This window comes from Cyprinus carpio, chromosome B15, assembly GCF_018340385.1.
Source record: "Cyprinus carpio isolate SPL01 chromosome B15, ASM1834038v1, whole genome shotgun sequence".
Taxonomy (NCBI): Eukaryota; Metazoa; Chordata; class Actinopteri; order Cypriniformes; family Cyprinidae; genus Cyprinus; species Cyprinus carpio.
The window spans coordinates 14,647,973-14,669,930 of record NC_056611.1 but is presented as its reverse complement, the minus strand read 5'-3'; the positions used below and the strand labels follow the sequence as shown (position 1 = coordinate 14,669,930).

Here is a 21,958-nt window from a genome sequence, read left to right as displayed (position 1 = left end):
AATCATTACCTTGTAAGGTATCAGCAACACTATTCCACTGCAATAACAAAATCAATCCAAAAATGTTCATATCTTCAATGATTTTCAGCACAATATGTGGAATAAGTCATACCCTTTTACTAAGATGCACTAGTTTATTTAAGATGCAGCATAGTAGTGCACTTTCAGCAGCTTAAATATTCAAGTGAAGCTAATGTAAAACCTTTTTGCAGCTACATGTCTAAAATCATGCATATTTGTCTGACAAAACAGCCGTACCATTGCAATTTCATGCCTGAACTGGGAGCATGAAAACATGCTCTCTTGCCACATTAGTGAAAGTACACCATGCACAGTTCATGCTCACGTACTTACACCCACTCTTTTAAATGGACAAATGAAGTTGAGGGAAAAATGTCTGTTCTGCTCAGCATCAGTAGCAGAGGCCATGACATGCTGCAGTTGCCAAGAGTTAGTCTTTTCTTGGTATTACTTGGCAACCTCACATCCCTATAGAAACAGAATGTGTCAAGGGCTCATGCTTCAACAAGAAATACATAGGGTAAAAATACTTAAACTTTTTTTGCTGACATTAAGGACAAAAAGACATTCCCATCATATTTTTTCCCAAAAATGCTTAAACTCTGAGCGGCAGAGGCCTGTACTTTTAGCCATTATTTGCTTTTTCTAACCTTTTTTATTTATGATTTTATTTTATTTATTTTATGTTTATCACATCTATTTAGCGCAGTCTATATACATGTAAATCAAATCAAATAAAAGAAAGCAGCTTTTATGTTTTTATTTAATTTAGTATAACAGTGTATATTGGCTACAATTTATTTATTTTAATCACGTTCATTCAGCACAGTCTATGAATGTATAAAAAAAGAAAAAGAAAATAATGACAGCATTTTTGTCTTTATTTAATTTAACAAAACTATTTTCTTTTATTTTTCCCTAAGAATCTGTGATTCTGTAAATCCTGTAAATATTCTAATATGATCAGAAAATGTGGGCCTGTCCAAATTAGGGTTCATACTAATTTATGTGTGTATCTTTAATACGATTAAGTCACTGAGCCTTCCACTTTTAAGCGGTAGATAATTGATACAACTTTATTGCAACATGGTGGATTTTATCATGCGTGTCCTTGCTTAGGACAACAGATGTTTAGAAAAGCATCTGTTGGAGAGGCATCACTGTAAGCATTTGGGAAAGGCTGTTTAATTCCTAATTCAAGCTGCCCTTGTAGGAATCACGTGAGGCAAGGATTACACACATTAGAGCCGTTGCATTTTGGCACTTCTTCCATGGCAGATGACGCCCGAAAGCAGATAGTTGGACCATGACAGGACTGTCATTAGTTTAAAGATGTCTGTCACCCAGTTTTTGACCTAATTTGATGAACTTTGCATTATAATTCATTTCTGTTCTATGAAATTAATTGATTGAATTCAGATATGTTAGTGTCACTGTGACAAAAAGGCCTGCAACTACCAATAATTAGTTTTCTCCAAGACAAAATGCAAAGATATTTGATTAAAAGGTGATGAGTCAGCATTTCTGAAGGTGACAGAGTGATTATAAATGAATAAGAAGTGACACTTTGGCGTTCACGCAAAATCACTGAATGGAAGTCAAAAGTATCAAATATTGGAGTTCTACTTAAAGAGATAGTTCACCCAAAAATGAAAATTCTGTCATTAATTACTCACCCTCATGTTGTTCCAAACCTGTAAGACCTTTGTTCATCTTCAGAACACGAATTAAGGTGTTTTTGATGAAATCCGAGAGCTTTCTGACCCTCCATAGACAGCAATGGAATTACCACGTTCAATGCCCAGAAACAGAGCAAGGACATCGTTAAAATAGTCCATGTGACATCAGGGGTTCAATCGTAATTTTATGAAGCTACAAAAATACTTTTTGTGCACAAAGAAAACAAAAACAAAGACTTTCTTCTCTTCCGTCTTTGTCTTTGACATGCGATCACGAGAGTTTCCAGTGCATACGTGTGCTTTCCTCTGCTTGAAAATGACTTGAAACTGCTTGTTCTCTTTTCGCTCAAAATATTCTTGTAGCTTCATAACATTATGTTTGAACCACTGATGTCACATGGACTATTTTAACAAAGTCTTTACTACCTTTCTGGGCCTTTAACCTTTCAGTTGCGTTGCTGTCTATGGAGGGTCAGAAAGCTCTCTTATTTCATCAAAAATATCTTAAATTGTATTCTGAAGATGAATGAAGGTCTTACAGGTTTGGAACAACATGATGGTGCAATTTATGACAGAATTTTTATTTTTTGGGTGAATTATCCCTTCAGTAACTTTAAAGATGGGTTTATTAGCTGTCAGATGGTCATATCATTCTTACTTCATTAACCCACATCTCTCTGAACAAGCTAGGATGATTTTAGAAATAATGTCTAGTTTAATTAATAATGATGTCCATAAACATAATATGACTTAAAATACCTTCTATATACCATATGCCAAGACACCTAAAAAGTGTTGCCACCAATGCAAACGCTCTATACACTCATAAAATTAAGGTTCAAAAAGGAGGTTTTCATGGCATAGAAGAATACCTTTAGTTACCAAAAGAAGCTGCTTGAAATATCCATTATTTTCTTAGTGTGACAAACATTTTAATATTCTAAAGAGCCTTTTTCGATGAGGAACCAGTTTTGTGAAATGAAAGGTTTCATGGATGTTCATGAAACCGTACAGGTGCCAATAATGAACCTTTATTTTTAAGAGTTTAATCAGGGACATAAATGAACGCCTTTAACGGTTCTTTATTGGCTTCTATGGTTCTATAAAGGACCTTTAACATCCATGGAATCTTTCCATTGCACAAGATCTTTTAAATCCGTAAAACGTTCTTCTTCACTGTTCACTGAAATGTTCTTTGGAAGATTCTTCTTCTATGGAATCGCTGTGTAAACTCCATTTCGGAACCTTTATTTTTAGAAGTGTGCAAAATCAATCCCTCGGGACATGTGGTGATGTAACTATAAACAGATTCGCATAGTCCTGATTCAAATTATTCAGTCTCAATCATCTTATGATTGAATACCAATGTTTTCAGATACTCTGTGTTTGGAATATCAACTTACAGCACTTACAGTCTAAATACCCGACTTTATAAACACAGAAATCTGCTATATTAGGACTAAGAATAATTATCTTTAGATTATGAGAATCGGAGATGATTGACTTACAAACACCAAATAACACAAGTAATAACAGTTTAATCTATAGATATGATATGTTATTTTCCAAATTTTTTTGATTGTTTTTGGCATCTATAATCTTAATATTGTGGAAAAAACCACAATTACATTAATTTGATGTGTAGTTAATGCTCACATGCAGATATGTGTGGTGCCTCCAAGCAGAATGATTGTCAAACACAAGCACAAAGAGTGCAGTTTATAGTCTGTATTTTCTGGTTCAGCGCATTTATTATCCTAGATAATTGCTTTCTCATGGGACAGTTTTGTTTCCTTGTGGACTGAACGGACCACAAAGGACAACTGTCTCACAAAATATAGGTTTACAGTCTGTCTGTACATAAAGCTTTAGTTCAGCTTAAAAATTAAAAGTGGGTTGTTAACTATCTGCCTGCAGTCAGTGTCCCCTGACAGTAGAAAACTTGACATTGGCAAGGACAAGACTGAGATCAAAACGAAAATCTGGGTCCTTATGATTAATGATGTCATGATTTAATGACTGGCATGATTTAGAATTCTAGCTGTTTGATAATGTGGACCATGAATTGTAAAATCATGTGTATTTTCCCAGCTTGACATTTTAAGAACACTACTTCAGAGACTGTTGTTGGCTCTTTCCAGGTGTCTTATGACTTTCTTTAAACAATGAAAACACAAATCCCATGTTTTATTTATGTATTTATTTTGTGAAACCTATTAGATATGTTTGATAAACTATTATCTAACATAAAATTAACCTATCAGAAAAAATTACAGTAAATAAACCATAAAATGTAATAACATAAGAGCCATTGCATTTTGCATTCAACAACAAATGCATTCAACACAAAACATAGATACATCTAAAAATAATAAATAAATAAATAAATAAATAAAGCCTCATACTTCATCATACATACATTAGTTTTAGTTTCCTATTTATCTGCGGTATGTGAAATCCTATAAGATAGGTAGATAGATAGATAGATAGATTAATAAAAGTATGATAAAATGTAATTTTTTTTATTATGTTTGTTAAATTTATCATTTAAATAACCAAAATTCTGGCATGCAACTGTTTATTGTTTTCTTGACAACTAGACTTTCTAGGTACATGGTGGGAAGAGAGAGTTTCAGACTCTTTTTTCCCCCTGTTCTGGTGAAAGTGCAAACAACAACAACAAAAATACATTACAATAAAATAAAATAACATAAAAATAATGTTAGTTAAATAATGCAGACTATAACACATCTAAAACTCTGATGATACTGGTTGCCACACCCATTGCTTTAGTGTGCGTACGTACGTGTGTGTGTGTGTGTGTGTGTGTGTGTAATGTTGATGCACTCTTTCCATCAGAATCAAAATGTCATGCCCGAGAGGAAATGTGCACAAGTGAAGTTTGCAGCCACATTACAAGCTGAATTTAAAACCGCACGGATCAAAGCTCATTATAACCCATGCGCACAACAGTGTCGTCTATATCTGCATAGATCCAGAACAACATATGTGCCATTCAAAAAAAGACACAATAGAGAAGATCCAAAGAGGTGCGGACTTTGGTTTCTGTTAATGCGCATGATACTGCAGCAGTTGTACTACACCAGCACACTCCAACTCACCTTGAATAAGAGCATCTGCCATGCCATTTTACTACCAGGGGGCGGATGATTAACCAATACACGCCCCAAAGCGCCTGGCGCTGGCCAATCAGAGCGCGGCGGGGGCGGACCCAATGGCTACATTCCCACACTTGGTTTCACTTTGCACTTCGGAACATCTCCGTCTTCCATAAAGGCGCTGGTGCAGGTGCTCTGTCTCTTCGGGGGTGGATGCCATAGGAAGGACGGGCAGGGGAAAAAAATGAAGGAAAACCCTGAGAGAGGAGAGCACAGGATATGATAAGCAGGGTATCAGACTGGAAACGAAGGAAACTGAATATGAAAGATTTATTGAAAGGGGCACTTTGAGCTATTATTCCTGGTCGGCAATAGTACTATGATTTGGTATGTGGCCACTTTGATAGCAAGTGTTTTCAGCACCCGAGGAACGGCAGCTCAAGGTGAGTTGAAGTGCAGTATTTTTATTCTGCATCATTTTGGGAAAGACACACAGGCGTTACATTTGTGTGTTTTAAGCCTTAGATGCGTTACATGCCACTTTTATATATGGATTCGACGTGCGTTATATCTCAATCTATACATTTTATTAGTATGTTATTAGAATATACATTTTTATTTCAAGCGCCATGCTCTACCAGTTGAGCTACATGTATATGACAATCAGCAGATTTCTTTAATATATTTTATTAAATGCATATATTCAATTGGGATAGAACCTGCTATTCAACCTTTCTGATAGTATTTGCATCATCTCATATTAGGGCATGAGCGAGACAATTGAAGGCGTGTATTGTTCGCTATTACAATCGATTGATGCTCTTTTGATGACAGACGCTTTCTGTCTGCCGTAAAGAACATTTGTGCATGCATGCATTCATTGATCATCCATGATGTATGCGTTAATGCGTAATATCACTGATGAAAGACTGTCCAGAATTGCAGTTAGTGTTGAAAAGGGGCGTGCGGCACTGAATGGAGACATGCTGCGATTGTCTGGACTACTACAGTCTGTCGTGCCTGTTTACACAGGGATATATATATATGCTCTATTTTGTGTTTTATGATGATAAAAGCTCAAATGCATAGCCTCAAAACACATATGCGTGTATATTTTGGAAGAAACGATGTGCATGGTCTTTTCGTTAACTTGTTTCGTCCTTTTCACTGATATTATATCCTTTCCCGGATATATTTCTAATATTTGGGGAGCCCATATTTGTTGACGAATGGACTGACTTAACCTTGCTTTTTCATCTTTGGCCAGTAGGAGGAGCTGTTTCCTCCTTTAACTACAGCGATTTTCTAATTGAACAAACAGTAGCTAATTTAAATGAAGCAGTTAAACTTGTAATTGACATTTGCAAAAGCAAAATTACAAAATATAGGCATGTATTTCTTTAGTGTATCACAGAGCAGCATTTATTCTAATTATTTAACTTTGTATTACAGTCAAATTTATAAAGTGTAGTCTATACTTTACTGTAAAGCAATATAAAAAAATAAAATAAAGTTATAAAAGCCCTTTGGGTGAATATTTATACAGTTCAATGCCACCACTTTGAAGGTGCAGTGAATAAAATCAGTTATCTGTTGTTGTGGGTTGCAAAAAAATAAAAAAAATAAATAACAACAGGGAATCCCATGCCTAGATGCTTGTTTGAGAGCTTTCTGCCTGTAATTGTATGCACTCTATGAAATAATAGCCGCAGTCCGTTTCCTGTCTCCCAAATCCACCATCAGCCATTTTGAAGCTGTCGTTTAGGGAGCGTCAAGCACACTGTAATGAGACAGTGTTAGTGCACAAGTGTCATAAATTAGGCCTTCATAAGAGCACCACTCATTGCTTTGAGTTTCTCTGATTGACAAAATTATACTGCTGCCCAACATGTGCCCGAGCCTCAGAGTTTCTTGTGTCTGTTGAACGACTATGTTAGCTTCAAGACAAAAAGTCAGTTTCATATTTGAGAGTGAATCACAAAAATTCAAAGACAATGATTTATTTGAGAGAACGAGATGTGTTTTTGACACTCATGAGATGTTGGAAGAGATTATGTGCTGCAACAAAAGCTGAGGCAGTCAAGGAAAAAAAATTCTAATCAGACGTTCCTGTGAGGAAATATAATGGCAAGAGTTATTTAAGTGCCATCAATTTTGGTTATCTGAACAATAAAATAATGTATACACTGGAGTAGCTTCAAAAAGTATCTGAATTTACAATCTAGGTGTTAAATTGCCCCAGTGATCCTAAAAGATTCCTGTGAGTAGATTTGATAATCCTTCGAACCTTTAGAAAAGCATTGAACCAAAAAAAAAAAAAAGGAAATTATAGAAAATATCAGCTATGAGTTAATTTATGGACATAGAAGGGTAAAAAAAATACTCATACTGATCAGCTGGATTGTCATCTCAGAAAAGCAAAGTAATGGTGGTGACCAAAGTTTCCCACAGCCTGATACCAAGCATCATCCTCTGCAGTGAAGCCACACACGGAGTGTTACAATAAGCAGGACCAGCTACAGTCTCAGTCTTAATAAAGCTGTGAAGAGCGGCTCTTGGCACAGTTTGCAGATTGTCGGTAATGGACACCTCTGGCAAAGCTCCCTTCCCCCTTACCTTGCCAAGCAGTATTTGTTTGACCTGCAGCCTTCTGATCGTTGGGTGCAACCACTGGTCCCGGTTCAGGTAGAGTGAAAACTGACAACTTTCTGAGATCTTGGGTTACGGCTACACACGTCTACTACTGTGTATCTATGATCCTAAAGAGTATAACATGGTCAGGCTTTAAAAAGAGTTTATATTATAAACTATTATATATATATATATATATATATATATATATATCTATATATATATATATAATATATATATATATTATATATTATATATATATATATATTTATATATAAACTGAACAAAATTATAAACGCAGCACTTTTGTTTTTGCCCCCATTTTTCATGAGCTGAAATTAAAAGATCTAAGACTTTTTCTATGTACACAAAAGGCCTATTTGTCTCAAATATTGTTCACAAATCTGTCTAAATCTGTGTTAGTGAGCACTTCTCCTTTGCCGAGATAATCCATCCACCTCACAGGTGTGGCATATCAAGATGCTGATTAGGCAGCATGATTATTACACAGGTGTGCCTTAGGCTTGGCCACACTAAAGGCCACTCTAAAATGTGCAGTTTTACTGTATTGGGCGGTCCCCGGGGGGTCCGAAAACCAATCAGTATCTGGTGTGACCACCATTTGCCTTACAAAGTGCAACACATCTCCTTCTCATAGAGTTTGATCAGGTTGTTAACTGTGGCCTGTGGAATGTTGGTCCACTTCTTTTCAATGGCTGTGCGAAGTTGCTGGATATTGGCAGGAACTGGAACACGCTTTTGTATACGCCGATCCAGAGCATCCCAAACATGCTCAATTGGTGACATGTCTGGTGAGTATGCTTGCCATGCAAGAACTAGGATGTTTTCAGCTTCCAGGAATTGTGTACAGATCTTTGCAACATAGGGCCTTGCATTATCATGCTGCAACATGAGGTGATGGTGGTGGATGAATGGCACAACAATGGGCCTCAGGATCTCGTCACGGTATCTCTGTGCATTCAAAATGCCATCAATAAAATGCACCTGTGTTCATTGTCCATAACATACTCCTGCCCATACCATAACCCCACTGCCACCATGGGCCACTCGATCCACAACGTTGACATCAGCAAACCGCTCACCCACACGACGCCATACACGCTGTCTGCCATCTGCCATTCTGCCCTGTACAGTGAAAACCGGGATTCATCCGTGAAGAGAACACTTCTCCAAAGTGCCAGATGCCATCGAATGTGAGCATTTGCCCACTCAAGTCGGTTACGACGACGAACTGCAGTCAGGTCGAGACACCAGTGAGGATGAGGAGCATGCAGATGAGCTTCCCTGAGATGGTTTCTGACAGTTTGTGCAGAAATTCTTTGGTTATGAAAACCGATTGTTGCAGCAGCTGTCCAGGTGGCTGGTCTCAGACAATCTTGAAGGTGAAGATGCTCGATTTGGAGGTCGTGGGCTGGTGTGGTTACACGTGGTCTGCGGTTGTAAGGCCGATTGGATGTACTGCTAAATTATCTGAAACACCTTTGGAGACGGCTTATGGTAGAGAAAAGAACATTCAATTCACAGGCAACAGCTCTGGTGGACATTCCTGCGGTCAGCATGCCAATTGCACGCTCCCTCAAAACTTGAGACATCTGTAGCATTGTGGTCTGTGATAAAACTGCACATTTTAGAGTGGCCTTTTATTGTGGCCAGCCTAAGGCACACCTGTGCAATAATCATGCTGTCTAATCAGCATCTTGATATGCCACATCTGTGAGGTGGATGGATTATCCTGGCAAAGGAGAAGTGCTCACTAACACAGATTTAGACAGATTTGTGAACAATATTTGAGAGAAACAGGCCTTTTGTATACATACAAAAAGTCTTAGATCTTTGAGTTCAGCTCATGAAAAACATGAAAAGTGTTGCGTTTATAATTTTGTTCAGTGTATATATATATATATATATATATATATATATATATATATAAATATAATATTATTATACATGCAAGTCCTGCTGAAATGGAGATTTTTAGCTCAGTGCAGGAGAAATGGGCCTTAAAAGACATGATAAAAATAGATAAAATAGATCAAGTATAAAAGAAACACTTAAAAGGATAGTAGTGAAAATTGTCATTAATTACTCACCCTCATGTTGTTCCAAACTTGTAAAACCATCTTTAATCTTCAGAACACAAATTAAGATATTCTTGATGAAATCCGAGAGCTTTCTGTTGCTGCATAGACAGCAACACAGCTGATACTTTCAAGGCCCAGAAAGGTAGTAAGGACATCATTAAAATAATCCATGTGACATCAGTGTTTCAACCATAATTTTATGAAGTTACGAGGATACTTTTTGTGTGCAAAGAAAACAAATATAAAGACTTCATTCAACAATTTCTTCTCTTCTGCGTCAGCCTTCAACACACATTCATGAGAGTCATGACTGCGCTGCACCTTGTTATAAGCAGAGGAATGCAGAAATGCGAGCAATGACAGAATTTTACCTTTTTGGGTGAAATACTGTACAGTATGTCTGTAAAAGTGCATGTTTTCATCCACTAGTCTAAAACAATACTTTATGAAAAACCAAAAAGCTCAAAATCACAGAATTGACGTGTGAAAAAACAATGTTGTCTAACCTTGTCTTATGATAATTAGGTAAAATTATTTATTCAAAGAGACCTATCATGAGGGTCTGCAGGGGTCCTCTGTGACATCATTTCCTCTATTAAGGCCATTCACATCAAAGACCATAACTATCGCTGTGTCTGAATAACAGTATGCCAAAAGAGTAATATGTCAGAACTGATCAATGGAAGACCTACTTCCACTTTTCATAAAAGCCCCCCAACCACCATGAGCATGAACCCAACTAATGTTCCTGTTAAGTCATGAAAACGTTAGTCCAGTTTTTTAAATGTTTTTTAAAATGTTAAGTGTACATTCCATTTTGTCATTTTGCAAACATTATGGGAATGTTATTTTTTAATGTTCTCTAAACATTCTGAAACAAGTTGAAACATTTTAAAGATGTCACATGAATGTCCAACTAAAATTTAAAAAAGGTTTAAGTTTTGTTTAGCATTGGTGCTAATATTATTTTAAGGGCATTATTAAAGACCATATGAATTTAAAACAAATGTTCTATTAACATTAATGTTTGAATGTTTGTTCATAATTTTAAAAGAACCTTTCCAGAACGGTAGCCAAGTTCTGAAAGCATTCCATGTTAGCTCTGAATAAATATTGTTATTAATATAAAAAATACAATTTCTCTAAAACAATAAAAGCTTATACTAAACTACTTAAAATGTCATTATTTTAATATATATTTTTTCTTCATTATGATAATATATAATAATTCCAAACTAATTTAATGCAGAAATTAAAAACATGCTTGATAGGTGTATGCAAGTCATGCATTTCAAAAGTTTTGATACAAGATTGCATTTGAAATATTTTTTAAACAAATGTAATAAATTAATAAATATGACAACATGAGCGGCATGTCCTTTTACAAATTCTTAAATATGCACAACTCAAATGTATAAATTTACAGGATGTTTATTAGACCAACTAGTAGGGATGTAATATCAAAATATCACAATACTATAATATTGTGATATTAAGGTTACGATACAATATTTATTGCGATATTAAAAAAAAAAAAAAAAAGACAAATAAAGGATTGTAAAAAAATGAAAAAATTCAACAAAGAAGTCAGTGAATTTAACTTCTATGTTATTAACTAAGAAAACTTAAAAGTCACCAAATAATTAACTAAAAAAAACTAATCAGAAAAAGTCAGTGAATTGACTTGTACCTAAACTTTAAAAGGGACTCAACCCTCTTTTTATTTGTGGTATACTGTCTCAAACAAAAATAAAAACAAAAATAACAAACAAATAAGAAAAAAAAAATAGAATATAATAATAATAAAAACAATGATAGTAATAGCCATATTCTAAAACAATTGCACTCTAAAATGAATGAAAATGAACATTTCATAGGTATATTATTTTGCTTTACACTAGAGTAAGGAAATTACAGCACTTCTTTCCTAATTTCTACATTTGAAAGAAATATTTTGAATTTGGACTTGGATCATTTCATATTGTCATGTGACCATGATAATATTGAGACTGTTTTGCTATCGCGATATCACGATATTGATAATATTGTTACATCCCTACACACTAGCCATTATAAACACAAGAATTTTTTTAGTTGCCAATACCTCAGTTTTTTTATAGTGTCAAAAAAGCCATGAGATATGTATAGGCATCCACTGTCAGCCTGTGCGGGTCAATCAGTAAAAGCACAGTGCTGCTGTCAGCCCTTGTGAGGCTGGGATGAGATGTAGTGGTGTTTTAGGCCGAGCTGAGACAGTAGCTTCTGCTAGAGTCAGGCACGCTGCCACGGTGCTGCCTACATCCTCTCCCAGTCTCACCTTACAGTCTGTCTCCTTCCAGTCCTCCATCAGCTGGGGCTCCGTCGGTGCGGCTCGTGCCGTTTCCCTCACCGCCATGAAATATTCAACAGTCCACTCAGACATACCGGACTTCACAATGCAGTACATTAGAAGAGCCCTTTGCACTCGACTGTGCACTTGCTATGAAGACTGTCCTCATTAAAATGAGCTCTTTTATACAGATGAATTAGCTAGCTATTTGTTGTCGGAGGGTGTACTATGTAGCGATATGCATTGGGCTAGTTTTCTGCCGCATATCTCTTCGCATTGTTCCTGTGAAATATTACGCTGATGGCTTTGTGTTTAGGAGATAGCAAGCTCAAGAATCTCTGTTCCTCCCTGAGGGACGCTTTAATATCTTCAACTCTCCCGTTACCTCAGGCGTAGTTACTTTATAGCCGAGAACTCCGCAGTGGTGGTGCTGTATTGGCCGGCTTCATTATTCATCATTTTAGATGACGTCTTATTAAGAAGATACTTTGCATTGTTCTGTGTGGTGGGTATGTCGTCATGCTTTCTGATCTTATCGTACCTTAGTGTAATGTGGAAAAACATGCTGATGCTTTTGCTTTTGTTTTCCTCAAGATGGGATTTCCTGCTGATATACCCTGATATACCCTGTGCTGTGCTGTGCGGCCTGGTGTTCTGGGGCCGGTGAGGGAATTTTGGCCAGTTAATGGAACTGTTACATGGCCTATTGGGCCATTATTGAGTTACATTGGCTTGGATGGTTGTTCATCCATTACAAACATAAACACTTTATTTTACGTGATGTAATAAACTTTGATATTGAAAATATTCTAACTTATTAAATATGTCACCTAGCGGGCTAACATAGTTGGCCACACAAGAAAGAAAGAAAGAAAGAAAAAGAAAAAAAAATTAGAAAGAAAGAAAGAAAGAAGAACTACATTTCCAAAATATATGATAATTATTTTAATACTTATAAATAATTTATTATTAAATAATATATTATAATAACAATTATAACTATTCAAATTAAATAGCTGGACAACTTTAAATTCATAAACACACTTTTGCTTGCATAGGAATATGATGCAGAATATGATAATGCTTGAAATTTGCAACCCATTTCAAGTAATGCTTCCATTTCAAGATGATCACAACTTCTTCCAGTTGAAAATTCATCTATGTTTGCCAGATAAGTTAAATTACAAGCATTATCGTTTAAGTTTTGCATCATATTTGTTTGCCGGCCAAAGTGTGTTTATGAATTTATAAATATCATGGAACTGTAATATAAGCTGTTTCTTGCAGTGTTTTGATTTCATTAAATAAAAGTGATATAAAATAATAGGAATTAATAATTATATGAATACGATAAATTATAATTGTTAAATATTATATAATGTATTATTATATTATACATAACGATTCCTTGATTCAATTTGAGTACTTGATTTAAAAAAAAAAAAAAACCTTGATTGTGTTGAGTAAGTGGCAAATTAAATGAAGTGACACATTCCAGGGGAGAGAATCCATGAAACACATTATTAGATCATTTTCCAAGACTGCATGATATAATTTTCATGTGGGAACGCCATTTCATCATCTTTGTAAGGTAAATCATTCATAAACCTACACAAACACAGGAGAATACATCAATATATTTCTCAATATACTAACTGTCCATCGCGATTTCAAATTAAAAGTTTAAACCCTCGCTCTGAGTTTACACTTTTTGATGTCCACATATTCAAGAAATTACAGTGGCTGTAGAATATCTGTCATAAAGAAATGGCCAAATATTAAATATTAAGTGAATATTTGAATTAAAAGTTAAGTCAATAATAAACAAGGATAAGTCAGGTCGTTAATTGGTGTCCTCTGCAGTCATATGTTATAATGCGTACTGTACATTAGTTTTATTGCCAAACAATCATTAGTGACAGTCCTAAATAATACAAGGAAATAGTTTTAAATACAGTATGAAAATGGCTAAAAATAAAATCCTATTCTTCTCTCTCTCTCTCTCTCTCTCTCTCTGTGTGTGTGTTGTCAATGAATGAATGGGCCAGTGGCTGAGTGAATTCCTTTATCAGATTTCGCCCACTCAAGATCCTAAAAGCATTGTTAACAATCTTCAGAGTATTTCTAAACCATTGGCTAGTTGGAAATCTGTATCATACGATGCCATCAGATCCATGTTGAGTCTACGAACAGATCGGTAAGTTCAGAGACACCAGCCTCCAGATGGACCACAGTGATGAGTTTGCGATGCGTTCCGTCAGATGGACACCTACGACCCTGTTACAGTGATGGCGGCTTGTGTTTCCATTGAGCAAAGTGGCCATCTGGTATCCCAGAGGTCTCTTATTTCATCTGCTAACTTTTTCTTTTGTGCTAGAGTCATGGAGAGGGCACTATTACTTTTATCATGCAATACAAAGGATATTTGCTTCAATTCAACTATAATGTTACCTCAAAATACTCTTGACTATTAAACATTCTCTTAATGTTCACCTAATTCACATATGAGCTGCATTGATTGGGAGTTAGTCCTATATTCTTCTGAGAAGTCTTCCCAGTAGATGCTGTAAGAACATGGATTGAGAAATTTGCTCCCATTCAGACACAAGAGCATCAATGAAGTCAGTTAGAGAAGGCATGTAGTATGTCTATATCTTCACTCGCACGGATGTTTTTACCCTTGTCACTCATCCTCACGGCATGTGTTGCTTTCTTTGGGCAGCTCTGACACATTGCTCTGTGAGAAGTGACCTTCATCATGTACAGGCTGGCATTCAATTACAGATTTGTCAGTGGCCTGTGCAGCTGAGTGGGTTGGTGTCCTTGAGAACCCACCTCTGCTCTGTTCTCCATTTGATTGCCTATTCATGATGTGTCCCAATGGCCCTGTTGGCAGGGAGACTAACGCTGCCTCTCGGCGCACAGATTACACTTGATCCCAGGAACGTGTGGTTTTGCTGCTGATGTGCCAAGTAATTGCCATCATATAGTATTAGTTTATACCATTAGAGAGCATGAAAAGACTGTTCTGTATAGTGAATGGTATAATCAGTATAACTGGATCTAATTATGATGAATATAAACAAATTTACTCGTCGGCTTCCAGCATGTTGGCATTAGTTTATTCATCCTGATAGTGGATAATTCCATCTGCTAGTGGAAAGGGTTTTTACGTACAAGATTGTCTGAGCTTTAGTAACCATTCAGCTTGCTTGTTGTGTCTCAGAAAAGGAGGGAGTTACACCACTGAGAGCTCCTCTTTGAGTCGACTCATTCATGGTTTGTAGTGGTTTAGTCAGCTCTGTAATGTTTGATATCAATGTTTTATGTGGAACCAGCATTCAGTGAATATGAACAGATGATTTAATTAGATGTGACAGAAGACACTGAATAGTGTTACTTATAGGGCTAGTTCACGCAAAAATTCTGCCATCATTTACTTACCCTCATGTTGTTCCAAACCTGTATAATTTTCTTTCTTTTGTGAAACACAAAAGGAGATACTTTGTTGTAGGGGTGCATGATAAATCGCAATGAAATCGCAAAATCTGTGATTGTCATGCGCACCTTGTCAGTGAAGCACGGTTCTGTGATCCGCAGTAAATCTCCATCCGAAGGCCAGAGGGCGCTTGCATGCTGAAACTCCAAATACGCCCTGCAGAAGAAATCCTGGAAATCCCTATAGCGGTTGCTGAATAAACAGAAGACTTAACTGCTTTCATTGGTTCAGTGTGACTAATAAACACACAACTACGACAATATATGATTTATGCGATATTCCAGTTTTGCACATATAAGTTTAATTCGAATCTTTGGATGCAAACATAGCTACTGACTGAGTAGTCGCAATTTATTAGGTAAATGTGTTTCCATCATAGTTAATGCACATTTTTAATAATAAAATAGTTTAACCTACTCAAATGTGAGCATCATTTTTTATGTGCATCTTGGCATTTACATCCAGCGTTTTTTTTTTTTATGTGATATTCCAAAATGTGCATAAAAATAGATGGATGGAAACATAGCTACTGCGACTAGGGAGTCAGTGATTCAGTTGCTTCATTCCTGAATGAATCAGCTGTTCGAATTAATCAATTGAATGAATGATTCAGTAATAAAATCAGTGACTTGCCGCCACCTGCTGGCAGATATTTGGTTTCACTTTTAAATGATCTTTTCTGTTATTTAAATCATTTAACATTTCTATATTCAAAAATTTATAATTAAAAACACAAATCGTCCACACTGTTCTTCTGTACAACTTAAACCAATAAACCTCTTATCCTAAATAAATTTCTTAAAAAACAGGTAAAAGCCACATTTGTGTTCTTCGGTGACACCTATAGTACAAATTATTTTTAAATACTTATTTCATATAAAATATAAATTATTCTAATTATGACATAAAAGATGACACACTTTAAATAAAGTTAGAAAAACGCCATTACAAAGGTAAAAACTTGACATAAAAGATGACATACTTTTAATAAAGTTAGAAAAATGCCATTACAAAGGTAAAAACTAAATTCCTTGTACACCACTTTAAGGAGTCAAATATCACCTCGTAATGGAAAGGCTAATTTTTTATCATTATTTTTGATTATTGATTTGAAGGTACTCCTGAAATTTTCGACTGTACTCTTTTTGATTATTTTATTTGAAAAAAATATAGATAATCTCAACGATAATAGACATGGACTAAATGCCTCACAACCCTAATTTTGATTCTTTGGTATCAAGATAATTTTTATCCTGTAAATATTTGATGTAATTAGTCTGTCTTCTGTATAAATGTTGCATTTTCCAACAATTAATAATTTATGAATTCCCTCATTTGAAAAGGGATTCCGTCGGAGTCCTTGATTTCCTGGTAAAACTATTATAAATAAAACAGCCTGGGAAAGTATTTTATTTATTTCCATGCTTTTTCCTTATATTTCAAAATAAAAGGGCTGCATAAATAATGATCTGGATGATATCGCAACACAATCTCCTCTGTGCTCAGTCAAAAATGGGGAATGTGAGCTTGAAGTATATGGATGTTTGGCTTCCTCAGCATATGAATATACACACAGACAGTATTAATCTACACAGAAAGCTTCCACCTTCCTTTGATAAACTGACCATGCCATGTTTCTCTTCCCCTAAATATGACCTCAAAAAGGGTTGGGTGGCATGTTGACCTTGAAAATTATTCTCATCCGAGCTGTACAGGTCATCATATCTCTCGCTGACCAGGATCAGACAAACTGAAAAATAAAATATATATATGTAGCTTTTTGATGCAATGACTGTGTAGAAAAAGGTAAGTTCTAGTTGTGGTAGTATAAAAAAATGTACAAAACATTGCTCTGTAGCAATTTATGTCAAATAAATCTTATTTTCTTCTTTGAAGGTTCTCTGAACCATAACAGTTGAGCTAAGAGCTCAACCGCTGATATATAACACAAATATCCGCTCCATTCGGATCACCAAGGGCCCATATAATGCAGTGTAAATGTGTGGTGTGAGTGATGGGTGTGTTTATATGCGCTGAAAGGGTCATGTGTCTTTGTTGTGGCTTTGGGAGTGAAAGCAGACACAAGTGGATTAAGGGGTGAGCTGGTACTGGGGTCCAGCACCTTTAATCCTCATGTTCCCTGCCTGCCATATAGTCATTTGCTGTAGTCTGTTTTAGGCCCTTCTTTGAGGTACATGACTGCTGTTTTTTTTTTACAAGGCTCTTTATAGTGGAAAAACATGATTTACATTATTTAAATGTTCTTCACATTAAAAAAAAATATATATATTTTAATAACTGTTTACTGAAATGTTCTTTGGGGAACCAAAATGGTTCTTCTTTGACATAAAATAGAAAAACCATGTTTCATACCTTTGGTGTAGCCACATAATGTGCAGTTCGTACAATGTATAGCTGTGCAAAACATGACATTTGATTCAGTTGCAAAGCTACTATAATGAGAAATATTAAATGGTAATGAAACAGTGTGGGTGAATTATCATATTATCATTTGTTTCATTGCATATTTGGGGAGTAAGTGAATATAATTTAATATTGCTATGATATTACCCTTATGAAAATTAACCATTTTTACTACAGATAAAACCAAATAACCATGGTTACCACAGTTAAACCATGGTAACATGGTTTAAGATTCACCGCATTAAAGGACTTGGCACAAGCTGATTGGTACATGTTGCATTCGTAGCCAATGAGCTTACTGCTTTACATTTAAATGGCTGGTTTTCACTCTAGCATTTTGCAGTGCGCTTTCAGAGTTCCTCTGAAACCCTCCACCTTCCCCAGCTCCACCCGTATAGATCTGCTACGGGTTATTTAATATGCTATTTGTGCAGCAGCAGTATGTGTGAAATACTCACAGCACCGTATCGCCATATGCATTGGCAGTAGCAAGTTTTTGCACTTGCAGCATCAGTAGCAATAATCTAAAACTATAGCATAAACAACAGCAGCAGCAATTCAGCAGCAGCAATTCAGCAGCAGCAGCATAGTACTGTAGATCTATTCCGACAAGACCAAATACATTAACATTGTCATATCCATTATCATGCTAAAATCTTCAGAGATTTGTCATAACAGAACTGTGTCTGGTTCTACAAATGGTGATCAATGCACCAAAAACATGGTTACTACTACTATAATGAAACCATAGTTAATTTTCGTAAGGGTGTATGGCAGTTCCTTTTTTGTTTTTTATTTTAGTTTAGACCACTGTTTTCATCAGAAATAACTTTATAGAATAGCTTTATAGAAACCATAGTTAAATTTAATCATAGTTGTGAGAAGTCATGCATGGTTTTGGATGCAAAGCTCTATGAATATAGAGGCGGATACACTACACATTTGTTCCATTGATTTCCATTACTGGAAATGCAAGCTTATGCAAATTTAGCTGCATTCCAAAGTTTAAGTTTGGTGAACTTTGATGTGCTAATTCATATCATGTGAAGATGTGACTAAGATGGATGTGTCGCATTGTGACCTCTTAATTGAATAAAGAGTAATCAAACTATAAATCTTCAGGATTGCAGCATTGCAGTAAAGTGGAGTAGATTTAATATTTCTTATATTTTGGATGTATTTTATGTTGAATTATGTTTTTTAAAAAAGACCCACAGAGTCAAGTCACGTTCATTTCTATAGTGGTTTATACAATACAGATGGTGTCAAAGTGGCCTCACAGATTAAGAGTGTGATGCCATATTACGACTAGTGTCTGCAGAAATTTCATCTGCTCAAAATCTAGTGTGACCACACCAATGGCATATTATTGTTAAAGGGGTCATATGAGGCGATTTAAATTTTTCCTTTCTCTTTGGAGTGTTTCAAGCTCTTGGTGCATAAAGAAGATCTGTAAAGTTGCAAATACTAAAGTTTAAAATCCAAAGAGATATTCTTTATAAAAGTTAAGATTCGTCCACGCCCTCCTAAAATGCGTTGTTTAAACACTCCCCCTCATGTCTATGTCACGATGTGGGAAGATTTGCATAATACCGCCCAAATGTTCACGCGCTGTTGCCACCGCTGCCATTTTGTGGAGACACTGTGTTTCGTTGTGAAAGCGAAACTACTTAGGCCTACCAAAAGAGGACACAACTAGAAATCAGTGGTTAAGTTGTATTTACAACAGATATTCAGATGTGTGCAGCGCATTTTATGGAGCACGAGGACTGTTTCCTGTGAGAGTAGCCTACAGTGCCAGTGTCTGTTTCTATAAAGTGGGGCAGTTTCAACTTTGCAAAAACAGTCCTGGTGCTTCTGACTCACAGTCTGTAAGTACGAAGTATGTTTACATATTTAAAGAATTTGGCACTGATGATTCAAACGTGAGTTTTGAGCAGTGTAAAGTAGCGTTTGTTGTTTGTTGTTTTTCTGATCACAAATGCAGAAATGGTTTTATGTTTACGCGGCGCAATACGCAACGCAATGTGTAAAAACACAGTATAAGTCATTATAATCAGTAATTATGTCCCCACTGGATGCAACAAATGCCTCGTTTATAATGAGTTATATTGTTTTTGTCTTGTCACGCTGGGACATGGCATCACAGTATGGTAAGGCAGCATTTTCCAATCCCAGTCCTCTTATCACGTACGACGTTTGTTTTATTTTACCGTAAAAGTGCCCTGCGAAGTGGACCTCACCAGATATTCCGCCATGATTCTGGTTCGAAACGAGTGTATATGTTCCATTCAAAGGGCATTAAAGTGTGCAAGACGTGAATTTAAATTGTATTTATTTACAGTGGTATATGATGTCACACTCGTCTGTGTGTATATTTAAAAGTATAGATACTATGGACAAACTATGGTTTATTTTTAAGTGGGCAAATGCAAAGTAGAATCATGGACTGTAGAGCCTGGACATTTGTGAATTATAGTGATTTATGGTTGAATCAAATGTGGTTTTCGAATTAGTTTAAATATGGAATATTACTGGTAACTGCTCTTACTTGTGAAATACAATAAATCGCCATTGTTACTGGTTTCTGTCCTTACATTTTTCATTTTATAAGCCCTCACTCCTGTCAGATCAGGTGCTGGTGCCACCATATGTAGAACATAAAATATGTAATATGTCTGGAGCCCTGCAGTGAGGTAATAAGGAGGAAGCAGGTTAGATAATATTTATAAATGACGAGAACTAACAATAAGTAAGGCAGGAAAGTACAGTAGGAAAGTTTTCCATTTCTAATTCAAAGGATCAGAGAGTGAATACAATTACAAGTGTATCTCAGTAGAGGGAAAAAAAAAACAATAAGAAAAAGTATGTAGGGGCAATAAAAAGAAGCTGTCTAAATATAGCTATATTGCTAGTTAACAGACTAAGTGAAGTGTTAATTATGTGAGATTCCAATGTGCAATGTACAATTCTTGATCTTGCAACATTTCTATTACAGTATATACACTCCCAACCATGCAAAAGTGTTACAATATGACAATTAGTCCATTCTAACAAGGCTAAACCCACATCCCTCACATTTACAGCTTTCTGAAATGCTCTTTATGAACCTGGTCATGTGCAAATTGTAGTGAGTTTATAAGTATGCATGCACCCTGTTGGTCTCTCATTAAAGTTAAGCTGCTCTCTTTGTGGTACTTTGCGATCTTCTGCACTCACAATAGTAGAGCGGATTTCAGGGCCCAGGCCCGTGACTGAAGGGTGCAAGCTTTACTTTAGGAAAGGAGTAATTTGATTAAATCTGCACTGTTTCAGTCCAAAACCTGTGTGAGCTAAATCAAAGAAAGTGGATTAACTCTTCCACTGGATAAAGCTGATTAAACTGGTAAACAAAATCACAGTTGCATATGAGTTTGGTAGAAAGTTGCAAAATGGTTATTTTTTTAAACATACTGAAAGGTAATGATAGCCGTAATGTTCAGTTGCATTTATGGTTTTGGAATGTCTGCATTTTTCTGTCAATGGCGATCGAAACGCTAAAATATTTCTGAAAGTGTTTCCTGCACTGATGTCATTAATTGAATCTACAGAAGCAATGCTTTTACAAAATCATTTTACCTGACTTGTGAGCTTCTTACTTCAATGTGATAAGGGAGAAAAGATGGACAATGTGATATTCATTTGATCAAAAATATTGTAAAAATAATTGTGAACTTTTTAATTTCAATTTTTTTATTTTAATATATTTTAAAATGTAATTTATTACTGTGATGGCGAAGCTGAATTTTCAGCATCATTTCTCTAGACTTCAGTGTCACATCCTTCAGAAATTATTCTAAAATGCTGACATGGTGCTCAAGAAACATTTATCTTTTTTTAATTTTTAAAAGAGTTTTGCTGCTAGGTATTTTTTTCTGTAAATGTCTTAACTGTTTCTTTTGATCAAAGTAATTTGTTATATGTAGTAAGGAAAGACAGAGAGCACTGTTTTTGTAACCTACTATTTCTTACATTTTACTGTTACTGAATCACTTAGTTTTCCATACAGTGTCTACATGGTGGAGAATGCACCGTCAGCAGGTCCTTTGATCCCAGAGGTGATTTTCCCCTTCATTGAGGTGCTGAAGCCATGCTAACTCTGATAGAGGAGAGAG

At 35.7% G+C, this 21,958-nt stretch overlaps 1 protein-coding gene across 1 annotated transcript in view; it reads left to right on the top strand.

Moving 5' to 3' along the window:
• The first annotated feature begins 4,963 nt into the window (after positions 1–4,963).
• The window catches only part of LOC109104307 (protein turtle homolog B-like), a 68,510-nt gene continuing 51,515 nt past the window's right edge, over positions 4,964–21,958 (top strand). Inside the window, exon 1 of the mRNA XM_042739372.1 lies at positions 4,964–5,262. Coding sequence (XP_042595306.1) covers positions 5,199–5,262 — 64 coding nt within the window. The 5' untranslated portion in view covers positions 4,964–5,198. The remainder of the gene's footprint in view (positions 5,263–21,958) is intronic.